Genomic DNA, 15,699 nt, shown 5'->3' on the forward strand with positions numbered 1-15,699 from the left:
TTATCTCGTAGGGACATGGGTAAAACCACTGCCCCTTGAATATTGATTGTTTTAATATTTTATTTGACAGAAGTAAAACGGAGTAAAACATTATTACACCAAAAAGGTCCTTGCGGTCTTGTTTCCATTGGGTTCCTATGTATTCAATTAATCATATACATATAAAAAATAAGATCAAAAATGCAATATCATCACAAATATAAAACACTATTATGTACAAAGTAGGGGAAAAAGGGGTTGTGGGGTCACCTGTCTAAAAGGCCTCCTGATAGGTGAATTTACTGGGCTGTTTTAAAGGAAGCCACTGAACCACATTTTTAAGGGATGGGTCAGGGCATTCCACTTTTGGGTGGCAGTGCTGTAGAAGGAGAATCTAGATTTCAGATATGCATCAAGGGCATTGAGGGCTAAGTTGCATTGACTATTTTGAAAGCCAATTCCATTTATTGTTTATCCCTGTCTTCTACACCATAAAATGTGTAGGGGAAAAGGTGGGTCATGGGCCCCAGGCCGAGAAGTAGCCGAATCAGTTTGTTCTGGGAGGTTTGAAGTCTTTAATGACATTGAGATGTTGGAACACCAAGAGGTGCAAGCATAGTCAAAGTACAGTAGCATTGAATGAGGGCTCCGGCAAGAGTCCTGACAGCACTTTTGTTAACAAAAGATTCTGCCCATAAATCTTCTTTTTTGACCTGTCAGTTCTTTAAACCTTAAAAGCCACTGCTGCCGCTTTAAACAGGGATGGGGGTGTAACAGAGAGGTCCTCTGTTACCCATTTTTGCACATTGTAACTTGAAGTATATTATTTGCACATTGGCACTTTACATAATTATAGTAAGTGCAATATGTTGAGAAGTGCAATATATGTTATGTGAAGTTTTATTGTTAAGTGTGGATTGAATGCTTAACAAGTAGCCTACCTGGTGTGTCTCCAGTAGTGATTGGGCTGGACCTCCAACCCAGTGCCAGGGATGGGGGGCATTTAAGATTATCCTAACCTCTAGTCTATAATCTCTGGGCCTTTATGCTTGCTTCTGAAGATTATGTGATGGAATGTGGGTGGGCACTAGGAACATCTGGGCACCTCGATGCCAAAATGTAAAAATGGTCTTAAGTAGCCTAATGTAAAGTACACATGACAAGAACATGCTCAAACACTCGGCAATTAAGGTCTAACATTTCTACAATTGCTACAAACCTTTATATCCAGTCATTTTGGGGCATAAACAGGTAACACTCTAGGAAGACGTTGAAGGATAAAATAGAATCTGATCACGATTCACAGTGCATTTTCACACAATGTATAGGCTACTTTACATAGGCTAACTGAAGTTTAAAATATATATATATATATATATATATATATATATATACTTGTACTTTTTGGACAAAATAGCCAATTTGACATCGAAGTGCCCAGATTTCCCTAGTGCCCTATCCTGTATCACCCTGTGAACAGTAGGCCTTATTTACCCTAGAACTATGCATTTTATCAATAAAATGAAAATAATAACAATAATAATAATACATCTTATGTTGATGTAGAGTTTCACAAACAGGATTTCTCTTATTAAGAATGAGTGTGCTGACTCTGACCCCAAACCTTGAAACAATTCTGCCATCTACTGGTGCAAATAGGCATAATTCTACTACTCAATGAACACTAAAAACAAATCATTGCAAATGAACGTTAATGTAATGTTAATTTATAATGTTACAATTTTAACATGAATTTACTTCATATTCATTTACTTAGTAACTATGCACGTAGACTATAGAAGGCAGCTCTCAGTGATGTCTCTTTACTTGCACATGAGACTGAGGTATAACTTCAACTTCATACATCCCAATATTTGCAGTTTTCAAGAAAGAACAGAGATAGAAAAAAAAGAACAAGGAAAACAGGTGAGTACATATGCACCTTATTTGACATTTTCCTGCAAATGGTTAACTTTTGAAACTAGTACAGAAATAATAATGATGATGATGTATCCACTATTTTACCTGTAAATGTGTGATGTGACAATAAAGTTGAAATGTACTTATCCTATAGTGTCACTGGGCCCAGGGTCACATACACATAGTTACACATTAACTATGTGTATTAGATTCTATTTTGGGGTTACATAAATATGCACCAATTCCAGCATTCAATGGAGATATGCTGGGACCCTTGTAAAATTAGATGGCAGGCCAATATGATAAATCTCTGGAACAGGTTGATGGGTTTGCCACCCAATAGGGTGGCTAGCCAAATATTTTACTGGGATCTGTCTGTGAATGGGGAATGGGTCTCAGAAGTCTCGGATCTACTGGAAGAATGTGGTCTCGAGGAACATTATTTCCAAAGAACAACAGTTAATGTGGTGTAATTTAGAAATAGAATCTGTGCGAAATGCATTCAGTCCTGGGCAGAAGAAATCTGGCAGAAGCCCAAATTAAGATCCTAATTGTCTACTAAAACAAGATTATAAATGTGAAAAATATATTTTGTATAATTTACCTAAAAGCCAAAGGTCACTCTGTGCGCAATTAAGATGTGGCATTCTGCCTTTACACATTGAAACAGGAAGGTACAGGGGCCTAGCAGACGAAGACAGAATATGTGAATACTGTGATCTGGGTGAGGTAGAGAACGAAATACATTTTATTTTATCCTTTGTATCATGACTTGAGAGAACGTTTATTTAAAAAAGTTCATAACCCTGATATTAACTTAATAGAGTATGAGAATGGTGCCTTAATGACATTTCTTTTTGATCGTGTATTTGCTTTTGCAGAATATCTCTTTAAAGCGTGGGATAGGAGGAGAAGGGTGATAGATTAATTTAAATGTTGACTTTTGTGCTATGTGCAGGCCATATGGAGATGTAATGTATCGCAGGGGTGGGTGCACCTCTCTCATCTCTGCAGACGTTTGAGTGTTTGAGATGGGAGGGGTGTACTCACTTCTGTAAGGTACTCACTTCTGTGAGATACTGTATTCTTTGTATTTAGCTGTTGGCAGAATTTGCACTGGAATGTCTGTTTTTGTTTACATGTACAATATGTATTTGATGTGTCTGATAATCCCATATGGGATGGGTCAAATATTGTCCAGACACTGAAATAAAATATTAATTCATAGTTACACACACTTCAAAACTATACCCAAGGCAATGATATAAAGTGGGCTGTGCCGTTTGATTGATTGTATACTTTATTAGAAGTTTGCATATAGGAATAGTACAGGACAGTGCAGTTCAGAGGTCTATACTAAAAGGATATAATGAGAAAGCACAACGGCTTGTTTGCATTGGATCTTTTGTAGGCTACTCAATTCAAATTCCTCTTGAACAGCTTGGGTAAATGCACTTGGGCAGTTAATGTTAACAGTTGAGGGAAAGAAGAAAACATGTAGTGCTTCGTGTGCACTAGATTTCCAAGCATTGCAGACACAAGGTTCTACCACACACCCCACCACAACCCATTCACCTGCCAACACGTAGACATACAACCACACATATCTTGTTGTCAAGCTTAGCAAAGATCTTGTTTAAGTTTAGATATCACATCTGCTTGCACCTGCTTAATTTGCATGTATGCGTTTTATTCTTGCAGACTTGTAAAAATTCACCAGCTGTGGTCAACTTATCTAGACGTTAGGCCTGTTTGCCACAAGGGGGAGGTATTTTCCACCATATAAATCGACACCTCAACTTTGAAAAGAATACAGATGCCACCGACTTGGAAGACAAAAAGAATACGCAGGGAGGTGTAAGGACGTTATATGCAATTAGCGTCCCACTGAGATCTTTTGTCTGGGCGCCTACAGGCAGCTTGGCCACTGGCCCCGATCGCGCCATATGCTATGAAAGACCTGTCACATCAAATGAGGATCTAATGTGACATCATGACCGATTATGCGATTAGAGCTCACACAGGACGCATATCATTCATCATCTTGTAATTAGCACTAAATTGTAATATGGAAGATGAATTATAGGCTACTCATGTAATTATATATGCATACATACATACATACATACATATATATAGAGCTATATAGTCTATATATATAGGTATATATATATATATATATATATATATATAGGCCTATATACAGTAGTATATATACAGTAGGCCTATGCGCTACATGTATGTATAATTAAAGCGCTATACGAAAATTATAGGCCACACACACACACACACACACACACACAGCACACACACACACACACACACACACACACACACACACACACTTGCCAAGTGTACACTACACTAACAGCCTACAGTAGGCCTACCTGCCGAGTGTAAAATATCTTAAACATGGGAGAAATTAATAGATTTGCAATGTTTACGTTGGGACTAATGCTCCATGTTACTTGTGATTTACAATAGTTCTGTCCTATAACATTCGACTACATTTATAGATGTTTTGATTGATTACTTCGATTAGGCTATATTAAATGATATGCTACACTGCAGGGTAACCTAACCTGTCCTCCTTGATGTAATAGAATCAATCACATCAATTTAAAACACATTTCCCTCCAGTGGGGGAAAGAAAACATTCGTAGGCCTAGTAGCATTTGCTAACTCTGAGCATATTCTGCACGTATACAAGGTATTCAATTGCATGGAGATGTCTAGGTATAGACTATTTTTATTTCATTTTGGAATGGAGGGAAGGGAAGGTGTAGGCTAGGTCAGTGTGCTTTTCGTCACGTGGATTTGTTTCGTCAGTACCCTTCATTTAATCCTTCGCCGCATTGTCGTAGCCTGTGTCAAGTCACAGATCGTAGTCTACTTTACAGTATGAATTAATTATAAATCATATAGAAACAAACTGGTCAATTAACTGTCGTTGTGTGGTTAAACAAGTTGCCTTAATTCCTTCAAACTGGTGGTTCTCAAAGGCTATGGAGAGTCGCCTAAATGCCAAAAGATCAAAGGTCTTTGTATGAATCGCGCAGTCAGGTGCATCCAACGTGTTAACGGTTTAATATTCCCTGCTCACTGTGGTTAGTTTAGCTTTTATTTTTTATTGTATTAATGCATCGACGTGTCAATCATGCTTTAGTTATTCCGCCATTAAGGCTCTGAAATACATTTATTTTTTTATTCATTTTTAAGTAGGCCTAATAAACAATAACATAGGCTACCTATCAGATAAAAGATGAAATCCGGCCTGGTAATCATGTATAATTAGCGGCATATGGCTCTTCATATAGCCTATTCAACTATATAAACCGTGCACAAAAAGTAAGGAAACTTGACGTCGGTCTATTATAGCCTATCTCCCCATTATTAAAGGGGTGACTAATCAACGATAAAAATGACACACACAATACCAATTGGTATTATTAAAGGGGACCGAAGTCAAATTTCCTTACTTTTTGTGCACCGTGCACGGTTTATAATGTTGGTAATCAATGTTTGACTATAGGTCCACTCCATGTCAAACAGTTGTTGGTCATAAAAACTAAACCATTTTAAGTCACGTTAGTATTGCGCTTCGTAATCGTAACACATCTTTTTTGCGACGAAAATCGACGCATTCGAAAATACATAATTTTGACAAACATTTGTTCAATTTAAAAAATGTAAATATGTCAGAGCAAAAAGAGCCGCACGACACGGCTAGCTGACATGCTACTGCTAGCATTAGCCGAGGCGGCTAACAAACGCATACAGCCTTGTATGCATACGCACAGAACAACGGGACAAACTGCTAACCGGTACCAGCGATGGCAAATAACTAAACTGACTAATTAGTCGCGTTATGGTCGAGTTAATTTGATTAACTGTGATAAAAAAAACTGCCCCGTCCGTGACTACGAGGTTAGCTGTCCAGACTCCAGCTAGCATGTTAAGCTAACGAGTTAGCGAGAGGCTAGACTGGGATCAAGTTGCTGATCCGGTCTGGGTCCATACCGGATAGGGAAACGTTTCTTGCATGCATGTGCGCGTGAAAAATAACCGGATAGAGTAGGCGGGCTCTAGACCGGATCCCACTGGCTGAATCGCAATAGAAACCAGGCTTCCCACAGGTGCTGCGAAGCGAGGAGGTTAGCGAGAGGCTTGTTAGAGCGCAGCGAGCGTACAGCGCAGCAGAATTCGGTTTAACGGGCGTGGTGGTAGCGGCGGAATCCAAACGTCCGTCAGGTGAACTCGAGTGTGTCGCAGTTTCTTGGCGAGTTTCCCCCCCCACGGCACGGAGTTTGTCTGTCTGAGGGTTTTAAAAAGTCAGATCAAAGACAAGTGTCCCTTTTTCTCGGTAAAGCAGTGTCAATTCCTCAAAATGGGGTCTTGCTGCTGAACGTTACGTCTCCGCCATTTTGTGACAGGTTCTTCATTGAGCAAAGGGGGTACGTGTAATGGTTGAATGTAACCCCATCAACGAAGATATCCGCCTGGCAGTTACACAGGGAAAGGGACCAGGAGGCATTTTCCAACCGTCCTTCACAGGAGTTAAAATAAATAAATAAAAATAAAATAAAGCATTTTTTTTTAAGTATTCAGTTACATGAGTATCTTAAATTGTGCTGGGTTTGATCATTACCCTGGGGGAATAACTAGTTTGTAACAGCAAAGACAAGTGGCACTGCTACAATTGTGAAACTTTATACCGTAATTAAGCATTAATTAACCAATAAAGTTCGGTGTTATAATTTATTAGTAGCCTATTTGTCTGTAACCACGCTGTGTATTCCCAAATGTGGATGTAACAACCTGACAGATAACACAGCAAAACACCAATCAAATTTGGCAATTCTGACAATGTAATAATTTCAGTCAAGGTCAGCACCGGGGATATACTGGTATAAATAACATGCAACCGGGCTTGTATTGATGCTGTGCATTAAATAATCTGCACACTTGTTTCATGAATCCGTTTAAGAGTTACAACAATGTATTCAGTCATAATAACTTCTAAGGCCATACATCATAAATTAGGGTACGTAAAGCGGCAAGACAGTGTTTTCCACATCATTCCCCCAAAACATACTAGTTTGGTAACCTCTTCCACAGGATTATAATGTCTCCAGTACAGCTAGAGACAAAAAGCTAGTAAATTATTGATGTGTTTATTTGGATTTTTGGGTGATATCTATTTAAGATAGAAGAACCCCTCCCCCCAAGACCTGTTCCATCATTGCCCTAACATTTTCAATGAACGTCGTTAAGTTGCAGATGAGCCCTAAAAAAGAAAACAGTGTCTATTGTTCCAATAAAGCGCTGTTGGACGGGCGCAGTGGCGCTGGGTGGACGTAGGGGGCGCTGTTGCACGCATGGCAGGTCGGACTCGCGGCCTTCAACATCTTTTTGTCTGAGAGAACTGGATCCCTCTGCCGCTCTACAGTGTGCGCGATATAACACACTGTCAAACCACTCCAAACGAATACAATCGCGACCAAAAAGCATTAATTGAACATCTCCTACCATGGCGTTTTTTAATTCACCGGTGGAATCGCTCGTATCTGTGACTGTTCGCTAGAACTTAGTCCTCCAAAGGGGTTTGAATCGGCTTGCTTTTCTGTGTGCATCAGTCTTTATTAGCGAGCTGGCGCTCTTCTTGCTATCAGCTATTTCTTTAACTTTTTAAACACTCAGCTTCGCGAATGACTGAGCGCCGGCGGAGTATGGGATCCTTGGTGTCTTAGGAAGCGAGTGAGTGCGGGTTTTAGCCGTTTTGCATGCAAAAACAATGGCAAATTCGACGGGAAAAAATCTACCGGATCAGCGAAGGAAAGGACAGGCTTTCCTGGACGAGCTGCGGCAATTTCACCAAAGCAGAGGGTGAGAACGGGGCGTTTTTATTCCCGTTAAATACAACTTTAATTCACCTTCGCGCACAACTGGAAATGACACAAAGCTGTTATTTAGACATATATGTATTTATTCCGTGTGCTATCTTTTCAGATCGCCGTTCAAAAAGATTCCTTTCGTGGGTGGGAAAGAGCTGGACCTCAACGCTCTCTATATCAGAGTCGTTTCTTTAGGTGGATTTGCTAAGGTGAGTGGAACTAAAAGTGGATTTTTCGCACACTCTGCTCCCCGTGGGAGTCTTCAGTGGACCCCGCTCTGCAACTCCGTGTGACATCCCCGTGGATGGATGTGTAGGATGCATAATATTTATACACAAAAAAACACGGGGTTTTTTGGTGTTGGCCTTGTGCTAGTTTGCCGTCTATGCAATGTGGTCGCTTGTGTTGTGTATGGTTTGAATGTAAAGTCCGATCATCCTCACACTGCTTCGGAGTCAGAGTGCAGTTGGAGCAACTCAAAATTAGCGGGCACGTATAACATCGATTATCAGCACACACACACTCTGGAAAACACGGCTCGCCGCGGGGGGCAACGGCGTTTTGTGTACATTTTGCCGATAGTTTTGGGGAAGCTTTGCTTTTCAGCCATAGCCATCTTTATAGGCTCCATGGCTGATCACAAAATGTAGGCCTCACAGGCCCATGTTTAGTGAATACAGTAAATGTACAAAATGACCCCAAGTCAGGACGGGTCGCTGCAACCTAAAGCATTTGGTTGATGGAGACAATAAGTTGACTCGAGTTTGGTTCTCTATGTTTGCACGCCGTGCACGCTAAAGCCAAGCCAGAAAGTCAAGTTAGCTTGTTAGCCAGACTGCTAACTAGCAACAACAGTAACGATAGTGGCTAAAGAAAGACACTGGGAAACAAACCGATGGATCACTTGTAAATATCCTGGATGTTTACATCACAATCATTATAAACATTTTACCCGGTTTCTTCAAATAGATCAATGTTTTGTTTTTGTTTGTTTTTTACTTATTTTCAGCTGCTCTGTTATTGATCAGAAATTGTGATATTGCCTTATTGGGGAAGCTGAAGTAAGACCAGAAGGTTGAAATGTAACTAGAGTATCCTCTTGCTTTGCCGGTATCCTGGTTTCCTAATGTTGTGAATTTCCTTTTACAGGTGTCTGACAGGAACCAATGGTCTGAACTTGGAGATGAGTTTAACTTTCCCAGGAGTTGTTCCAACGCTGCATTTGCTTTAAAACAGTACTACCTGAGGTAAGTGGCATGGCCATGCATGCAGCACTCTTCCTCTCAGGCACCATGTGGCAAATGTTTACAAGTGGTAAGATGCAGCCAGTAGGATGTGACCATTCAACAATCCAGCGTTGGAGGTTTTCTCCACAGAGGAAGCAGTAGCAGTTGCCTCTCTTTTTGACAGGCAGAGAACTGTCAATTCTGTGAAAGCTCTTCATCATAAGGGTGATGATTATAGCCTCGGGCCGTTTTTTTGTAATTGGAAGCACAATAAAGAATGAGCTGTTCATGTCATGATAGAATTCTTTAGCAAAATGTGTTTTCTGTATCTCATTCATTTTGGACACATCAGTCTTCAAGAATGCACTCTTGGGACACATTTTCTTTGTAACAGTACCATCAATAGAATAATGGTGTCTATTTATTTTTTCATTTTTTTCATGGCATAGCCTGAAGTCTTTTAGGTTCAGTATCATGCCACTGATTGAAAAGATCTGGATGTTGTAATGTGGCAGCAGCCTAATTTTCAATATAATCAGCTGCTCTTGATGTGAGCCCGGTGTAGATGCAGCCCTCCTTAACAGCTGGCATTTGTGTTTAGTCTCTGGGTTGCTGTCTTCTCTCTTTTTCCTCATGAATTGATTGTCCCCAGAACCTGCTGGGGGTGGGGGGATTGCATCTCTTAAGCAGGAAAATGCATATAGCCTAGCCGCTGTGGGACATTGGTTTATATTCTAAGATAGAGTATGCATTGATATTAACTAAATGTTTTGAGGCATATGAGAAGTTTAACTCATTCATAAATGAAGTGGCTAATATTGTCACTTGTCTTTTCACTACTGAAGTTGTATGGTTTGGTGCGTAGGAGAGGTGGTACAAGAATGTAGTTGTAGTTACTAGTTGTTGAGCTTATCAAGGTTTCCTTTACTCCTGCTGTGTTGATATGTAGATGAAAAGCATTTGTGAATGTTGTGGTTGTTCCATGTTCTCATATATGAAGGTCTTAAAGCTTTTTTCCCCCCCTGCGGCAACAATTCCTGCTTGTTGTGGTTTAGTTGGAAACCCAGCTCACTGAAATGACAGTTTAGTTTGCTCTTGTTGGGAAGTTTCTGAGGTGAGGTGTATGTGCAGCCTTGACCTTGTGGGGCCAAATTATCACCAAATGTTTTTTCATTGGTCTTGCTTTTGATTCAAAGAGCTTAGTTTACTAACCATACCTAAGATACCAGCCACATAACGATCAACGATATGATGAATCTAACTTCTAAAAACTTTGAAAGGGCCATTTTTTATTCTTCTTAAATTGATGTCAATCAATAATTAACTTAAGCCAAATGGGAGGAAAAATAAATATTGATGTGTATAGAGTTGCTGTCTTGCCCAGGATGGCTAAACAAAATAGATGAGCAAGACTGCTGGGCTGGATGATGTGATTACTTATTATATTGGGTATAGCTTAAGATGAGAGTAAGCTGAGAACAGGTGAAATGCACATTCGAGTAGATGTTCATAAAGAATATCTCACTTGTGCCACAGCAGCCTTTGGAAATATTTGATCAAATGTTTTCTCTGTTGCAACTCTGCATATTAGACTATTATAGGCTACAAGCAGCTACAAACTCTGCACTCTCATAGTAGAGATGGACTACCCTTGACTTTCTGATGCTAGTGTTTTGCTGACAAAGAACATCTGCTACATTTTGACTATTCGCTCGCTCACCAATTTGTTTTGTTTGTGCCTGGCTTGTGCCATTTTCTGTTTAATGAAGATGTGTCCAGCTTTGTTAAATTAGTTAAATCTCTCTCTATCTGTCTGTTTGTGTGAGTTCCATCATTTGGGAATGCAACAACTGAGAACCTTCTGTCAATATTATTATAGGTTTACGCGTGAAAATGTATTTATATTTTTTGGACTATTAGTATTTTTGCGTGTCCTACTTGGTGGCCTTCCTTTAGTTCTGTCAGTTGGGAACATAACAAGGAACAACTGAGAACCTTACAATGAAATGTTTACATGTGAAATTGCATTTATCTATTTTGAGTCTTTGTACAGACTGTTCATCGTCAAAGACGTTGTCACTGATTGTCTGTAGAACTGTAGTGCATCATTTAACTGCATTCTAGTGGTGCCTGTTATGCTCTGGTTTAGTTACTGTATTTAAAGCCCTCTCCAAAACATTGTGGGGACTACTCTTCCAATACCAGCAGACAGCAGTATTGGTAAATCAGCCATTGTAATTCTCTGTGCATGCCCTTTCTGAAGAGTAGTGAAGAACCAACCAACAAGCTTCAGATAAGGGGTTTTAGTCTCTGATCAGCGGTGCATCTTTCAGAGCATAATATGATGGTCATGAGGTTCTAGCCAGTTGTCTAAGTCAGCACTAATACTCTTGAGAAAGTTAATGATGCCCAGTGTTTAGAAGTCTGGTGCTAAACTTCTAACCGCTTTTTGAATGACACTCGTTCAGAGTGAATAATCCCTCTGGTACATTAGTGCTAATATGGTGTCATCTGCACTTTGTAATGTGTCTTAACATTTTGGTTGAAGAACCACATGGTTTGCCACTTCAATGTTCCAATGGTTGTTGGTTGAATTAAGTACTACCCACATCCAGTATTCCTGTGGCAGATCTAATGTGGATCATGGTTTTCACTACATCTTAATTCACATCTCATTGGTGTTGGTTCCAGCTAGTGGCGTCACATGATGTGACTGTGTGGGATTGTGCTGCACCATCCTGTCTCATGGGCTGAGTGGTCTCACATTGAGTCTCTTGGCATCATCCGACTTTCAAACACGGACATCCTGTAACTGACTTATTATGACTGAATGAAAGGTACCATCATGAGACTGCTATTGCATCATGATACGTTTGAATTGAACATGCCATTGGTGGTGTTGATGCAGTTTTGACAACCAAGTTTTATGAAGGGCTCTGGTTAAAACCAAACCAAATGCTTTTCAACCTTTTGTTTGCACTCCCACTGAATTCCCAACGGGAGTAAATTATGCCAGGATATATCGCCTAGGAAGTAGGAACCATTTCAGTTAACCCTCTAGACTTACTGATACTGAAATATTCAAAACGACCACTTATGTCAATATCCTTGCACAGTGGTGTATAATTTCTAAGAGCAATTTGAATTGTCAATGACACTTTAGGTCTCCTGACATTATGCTCATTGCTTCAATAATTCTTTCTTTGACAGGGCTCCCTCGAACAAGATCTTGTATCTCAAATGGATTTTACCTGCATGAATAAAAATATATTTTATAATATTTACAATCTGAGTAAGTCATATTTCCAACTTGCCTACTTGTCTGTGACATCTGGCCAAAGTGGCCTTTCATCTGTATTGCATTAGCCTAGCTCTTATCCTTGCACCATCTGTGCTGCTACTCGTATTCTGACAGTGACCCGTTGGGGATAAAACTACACTGTAGTCTGTGAAATCCAATGGCTAAGCTTTTTTTTTATGTATGGTAATAATTAAAAAGGCCTGGTAAATTGAGTGCAAGAGAACACTACAACTGGCCAAATCATTGACCTTTCTGAGTCACTGTATTTGGAGCCTGTTTGTAATTTTAGTTGCCTTTCACCAGTGTTGGCCACCACTGATAGCCTAATCTTTTTCTTTCAGTTTTCTTTCTACCAAGTACACATATCAGTGTTTTCCTTTCAACTGGAGCTTGAATTTGGTGTTGGGTGTTAGGTGGCTTGTGGTTCATTTAACCACTTTGTTAGTTTGCTCATGTTCTAGGGTTACTAGGGTATTCTGCTCTGTTGTGTGCCTGTGTGCCGACTTCTCTAATCTCTATTGTCTAATTTGCAGTTTGTAAATTCATATTTTATATGCTCTCTGTCCATTGTGTGCTTTGTTTGTTATGCCATCTTTCCATTTAGTCTGACAACTCTGCGTGTTGTTTAATATATTGGCATGGCTTAACGTATCACTTGCAGTGTATTTCTTTGTGCTGCTGCAGCCATTAATTTCCTCCTGGACAGTGGTAGAGGGCCACAGGTTGGTGTTGTGTGTTGCTTTTTGTCGTATGATCTTTGTTAATGTCACAAGTATAACCTCTTTCCGTTAACCTTGTCTAGAGTTGGTTTGCTCACAATAATCTCGGCCAAGATCTCCCTAGAAATTAGCAAGTATATTTCCAGGATCTTGAGTCTCTGTGTATGGCTGTGTCCATGTCCAGTAGGGGGCAACCAATTCCCACACAGTAAGGGCATTTAGACAAGCAGACAGTTGAGTGTAATCAAATCCTGTGTATCTGCACTTGTTTGATCTACTTGACCTTAAATAACATCAGTTCACTGACAACAGTTGTTAGTTGCCACGCATCTTCTCCTCATGCATCACATGGAAGCTCCCTATCAAGGGCGTGTGCATTCTTTTCCCCACATCCACCAGCTTAAAATACTAAATGGCAATATGCAGGTCTAATGGATCCCTTAACATTGCCAATTGTTGTAGTGTACATCTTCCTTCAATGGTTGGCAAAGTGCAGCGACGAAAAGGTGAATATCCTGGAGCGTTCATGTTGGGTTGTCGCGTGTGCGATGGCAGGGGCAGCGTTCATCCTCCTCCCATCATTTATCAAAAGGGGAAGTGCAGACTCGAGCAGCTGCAGTCGACTCCCCCTTCCTCACATCATGCCCCCCCTCAACCCCTTCTGCTCGTGCCCAGACAGCGTTTGATGACGCTGCGTTGTGTAAGTGCACGCAGGGCCGGGGCCTCTCTCTCTCTCTCTTTCTACAAATGGAGGCTGAGGGTATTTATAGTCCAGTGTGTCATGCACAGCCAACGGACGGGGGATTACCTTGGCCACGGTGAACCAGTGGGGCCTCATTCAGAGACGGCACTCTCTCAGTGACTCACGGCGGCACAGGGTGCTTTGCGCTGAGCTGCGGTTTGACATACTATCACTGTTAAGGTATTTGCTGTTGCCATTTCTGACTGTGTTTGGTCTGATTGTTTTCGCAAGCTTAACCATATATTTAACCTCTTTACACACACCTCAATAGAGCTACTGAGCAGGTTGCTTTTAAAATAAAAAGCTGCTGTGACATGAGATAGACATTTTTGCTAAATTCTCTGTCATAGATAGTTTGCACTGTGTAGCACTATTCACTGTTAACAAGTAGACTAAATAAACACTGCCGCTGTGTGGACCATGCCTCTTGTTGAGAGGTTTTGCCTTTTCAAAGTCTTAAAAGTACTGAGTTGCCCGAGGTTAGTCTGAAGATACTCAAGATAGTAGACCAAAGGTGAATCCATGGAAAGGGTTAATGGTCTTAATGTTTGCACACTGTCATAATTGTTTGAGAAAAGGATGGATTGTCTTGTTCTCAGGTTTGAGAAACGGTTACCAATAGGTCTGTTCATGAGCCATTGTTGGGTACATCTTTGCTGTGGTGCTACTTGGAAAAAGTCCTTTGCTCGGAATGTTAGAAATACGTTGGAGGAACAGTCTGTAAAAATGTTTTCAATAAGGCTGGTTGTGAAGTCCAACCGATGCTCAATGTCTTATGATTGGACAGATAAGTGGCTTAATTTCACAAACTTTTAAATGCTTTTTTAATGGCTTTTGTCTTTCAACTTTTGTAATTGAAAATGTACTACATTGTGCTTAAAGTGGTGATTCGGAAACCTGTGACAAGGACCTGAATAAGTATGCATTTGGCAAGGGGCCACTATTGAACAACTCAAATGTTGGCCATCTTGCAGTTGTATTCTAGCCTGCTGTGTAGTATAAATTACTTTTGGCACTATATTAGTCTGAGTGAGGATTGTTTTTTTCTTAGATTATACCTAAATGATATGGTGGCCAGATACTACATGTATTTTATTTTGTTCTGTAGGGTTTAGAAAATACAGTGCTGTTATAAATAACTGATGTTGTCCACAACATATTATAGTCTGCTCTGAAGAATCATGTGATCATGATGCAATATCATGGGGGAAAAAAAGAAAAGAAAACAGTGTTAACTGTTCAATATGTTGTGGTCCTGTCATGTATTCTCAAAATGTTAACAGTACAACATGCTCCCATTGCAGACTGAATCACAACGCATTAAAGGGGATGCAGGGATGAAACGTGTTCAAAACAAATAATCAATAGCCCAATATAAAGTTTCATATGTTATATAAACAATGATTTATACAAATACATTAAATATACTGTATTATTATGCATATTTTTTGAGTGTTTGTTCAGTATCAGGCAGCGGTCTCCCCGTCTCTCGAGCTTTTTCAATAACAGAAAATACATTTTGAACCCATTCATCAGCTTCAATTTGATAGTGTTCCTTTTCCAATTCTGTCTGCTAATTGTTTGTCATAGCTTTCGATTTCACTTTATCTTGACTGGAGAAAATTGGTAACACAACCTGAAAATGAATTTTCTGTTTTACTAAGGAGCTTGAGAGACAGTGAGACCCCTGTTACTGAACAAACACTAGTATACACTACAGTGTTTGTTCAGTAATAGGTGTCTCCCTGGGGGGTAGCAGAGTCTCAAAATATAGAGCCATTATCACTTATTTTTTTTAGAACATTATTACACATCCTTTTCCACCAACACGCATCTGTAACCAATAATTGTGATTTAATACATTGTGATTACAATATAAAGCAGGGGTCTTCAACGTTTTCAGGCCGAGGACCCCTTT

The 15,699-nt window shown here is 40.0% G+C and overlaps 1 protein-coding gene across 2 annotated transcripts in view; it reads left to right on the forward strand.

The window, feature by feature from the left end:
- The first annotated feature begins 7,620 nt into the window (after positions 1-7,620).
- arid2 (AT-rich interactive domain 2) overlaps positions 7,621-15,699 on the forward strand; it is a 37,624-nt gene continuing 29,545 nt past the window's right edge. The window contains exons 1-3 of one of the 2 annotated variants that reach the window (XM_080754044.1): positions 7,621-7,785; positions 7,909-8,002; positions 8,943-9,040. In XM_080754044.1, the coding sequence (XP_080610170.1) occupies positions 7,694-7,785; positions 7,909-8,002; positions 8,943-9,040 (284 nt within the window). In that variant the 5' untranslated portion in view covers positions 7,621-7,693. Of the gene's footprint in view, positions 7,786-7,908; positions 8,003-8,942; positions 9,041-13,831; positions 13,962-15,699 lie in introns of those variants that run through there. The other variant, XM_080754045.1, reaches the window with a different exon arrangement.

This window comes from Nannobrachium achirus, assembly GCF_963921795.1.
Source record: "Nannobrachium achirus genome assembly, chromosome: 23".
Taxonomy (NCBI): Eukaryota; Metazoa; Chordata; class Actinopteri; order Myctophiformes; family Myctophidae; genus Nannobrachium; species Nannobrachium achirus.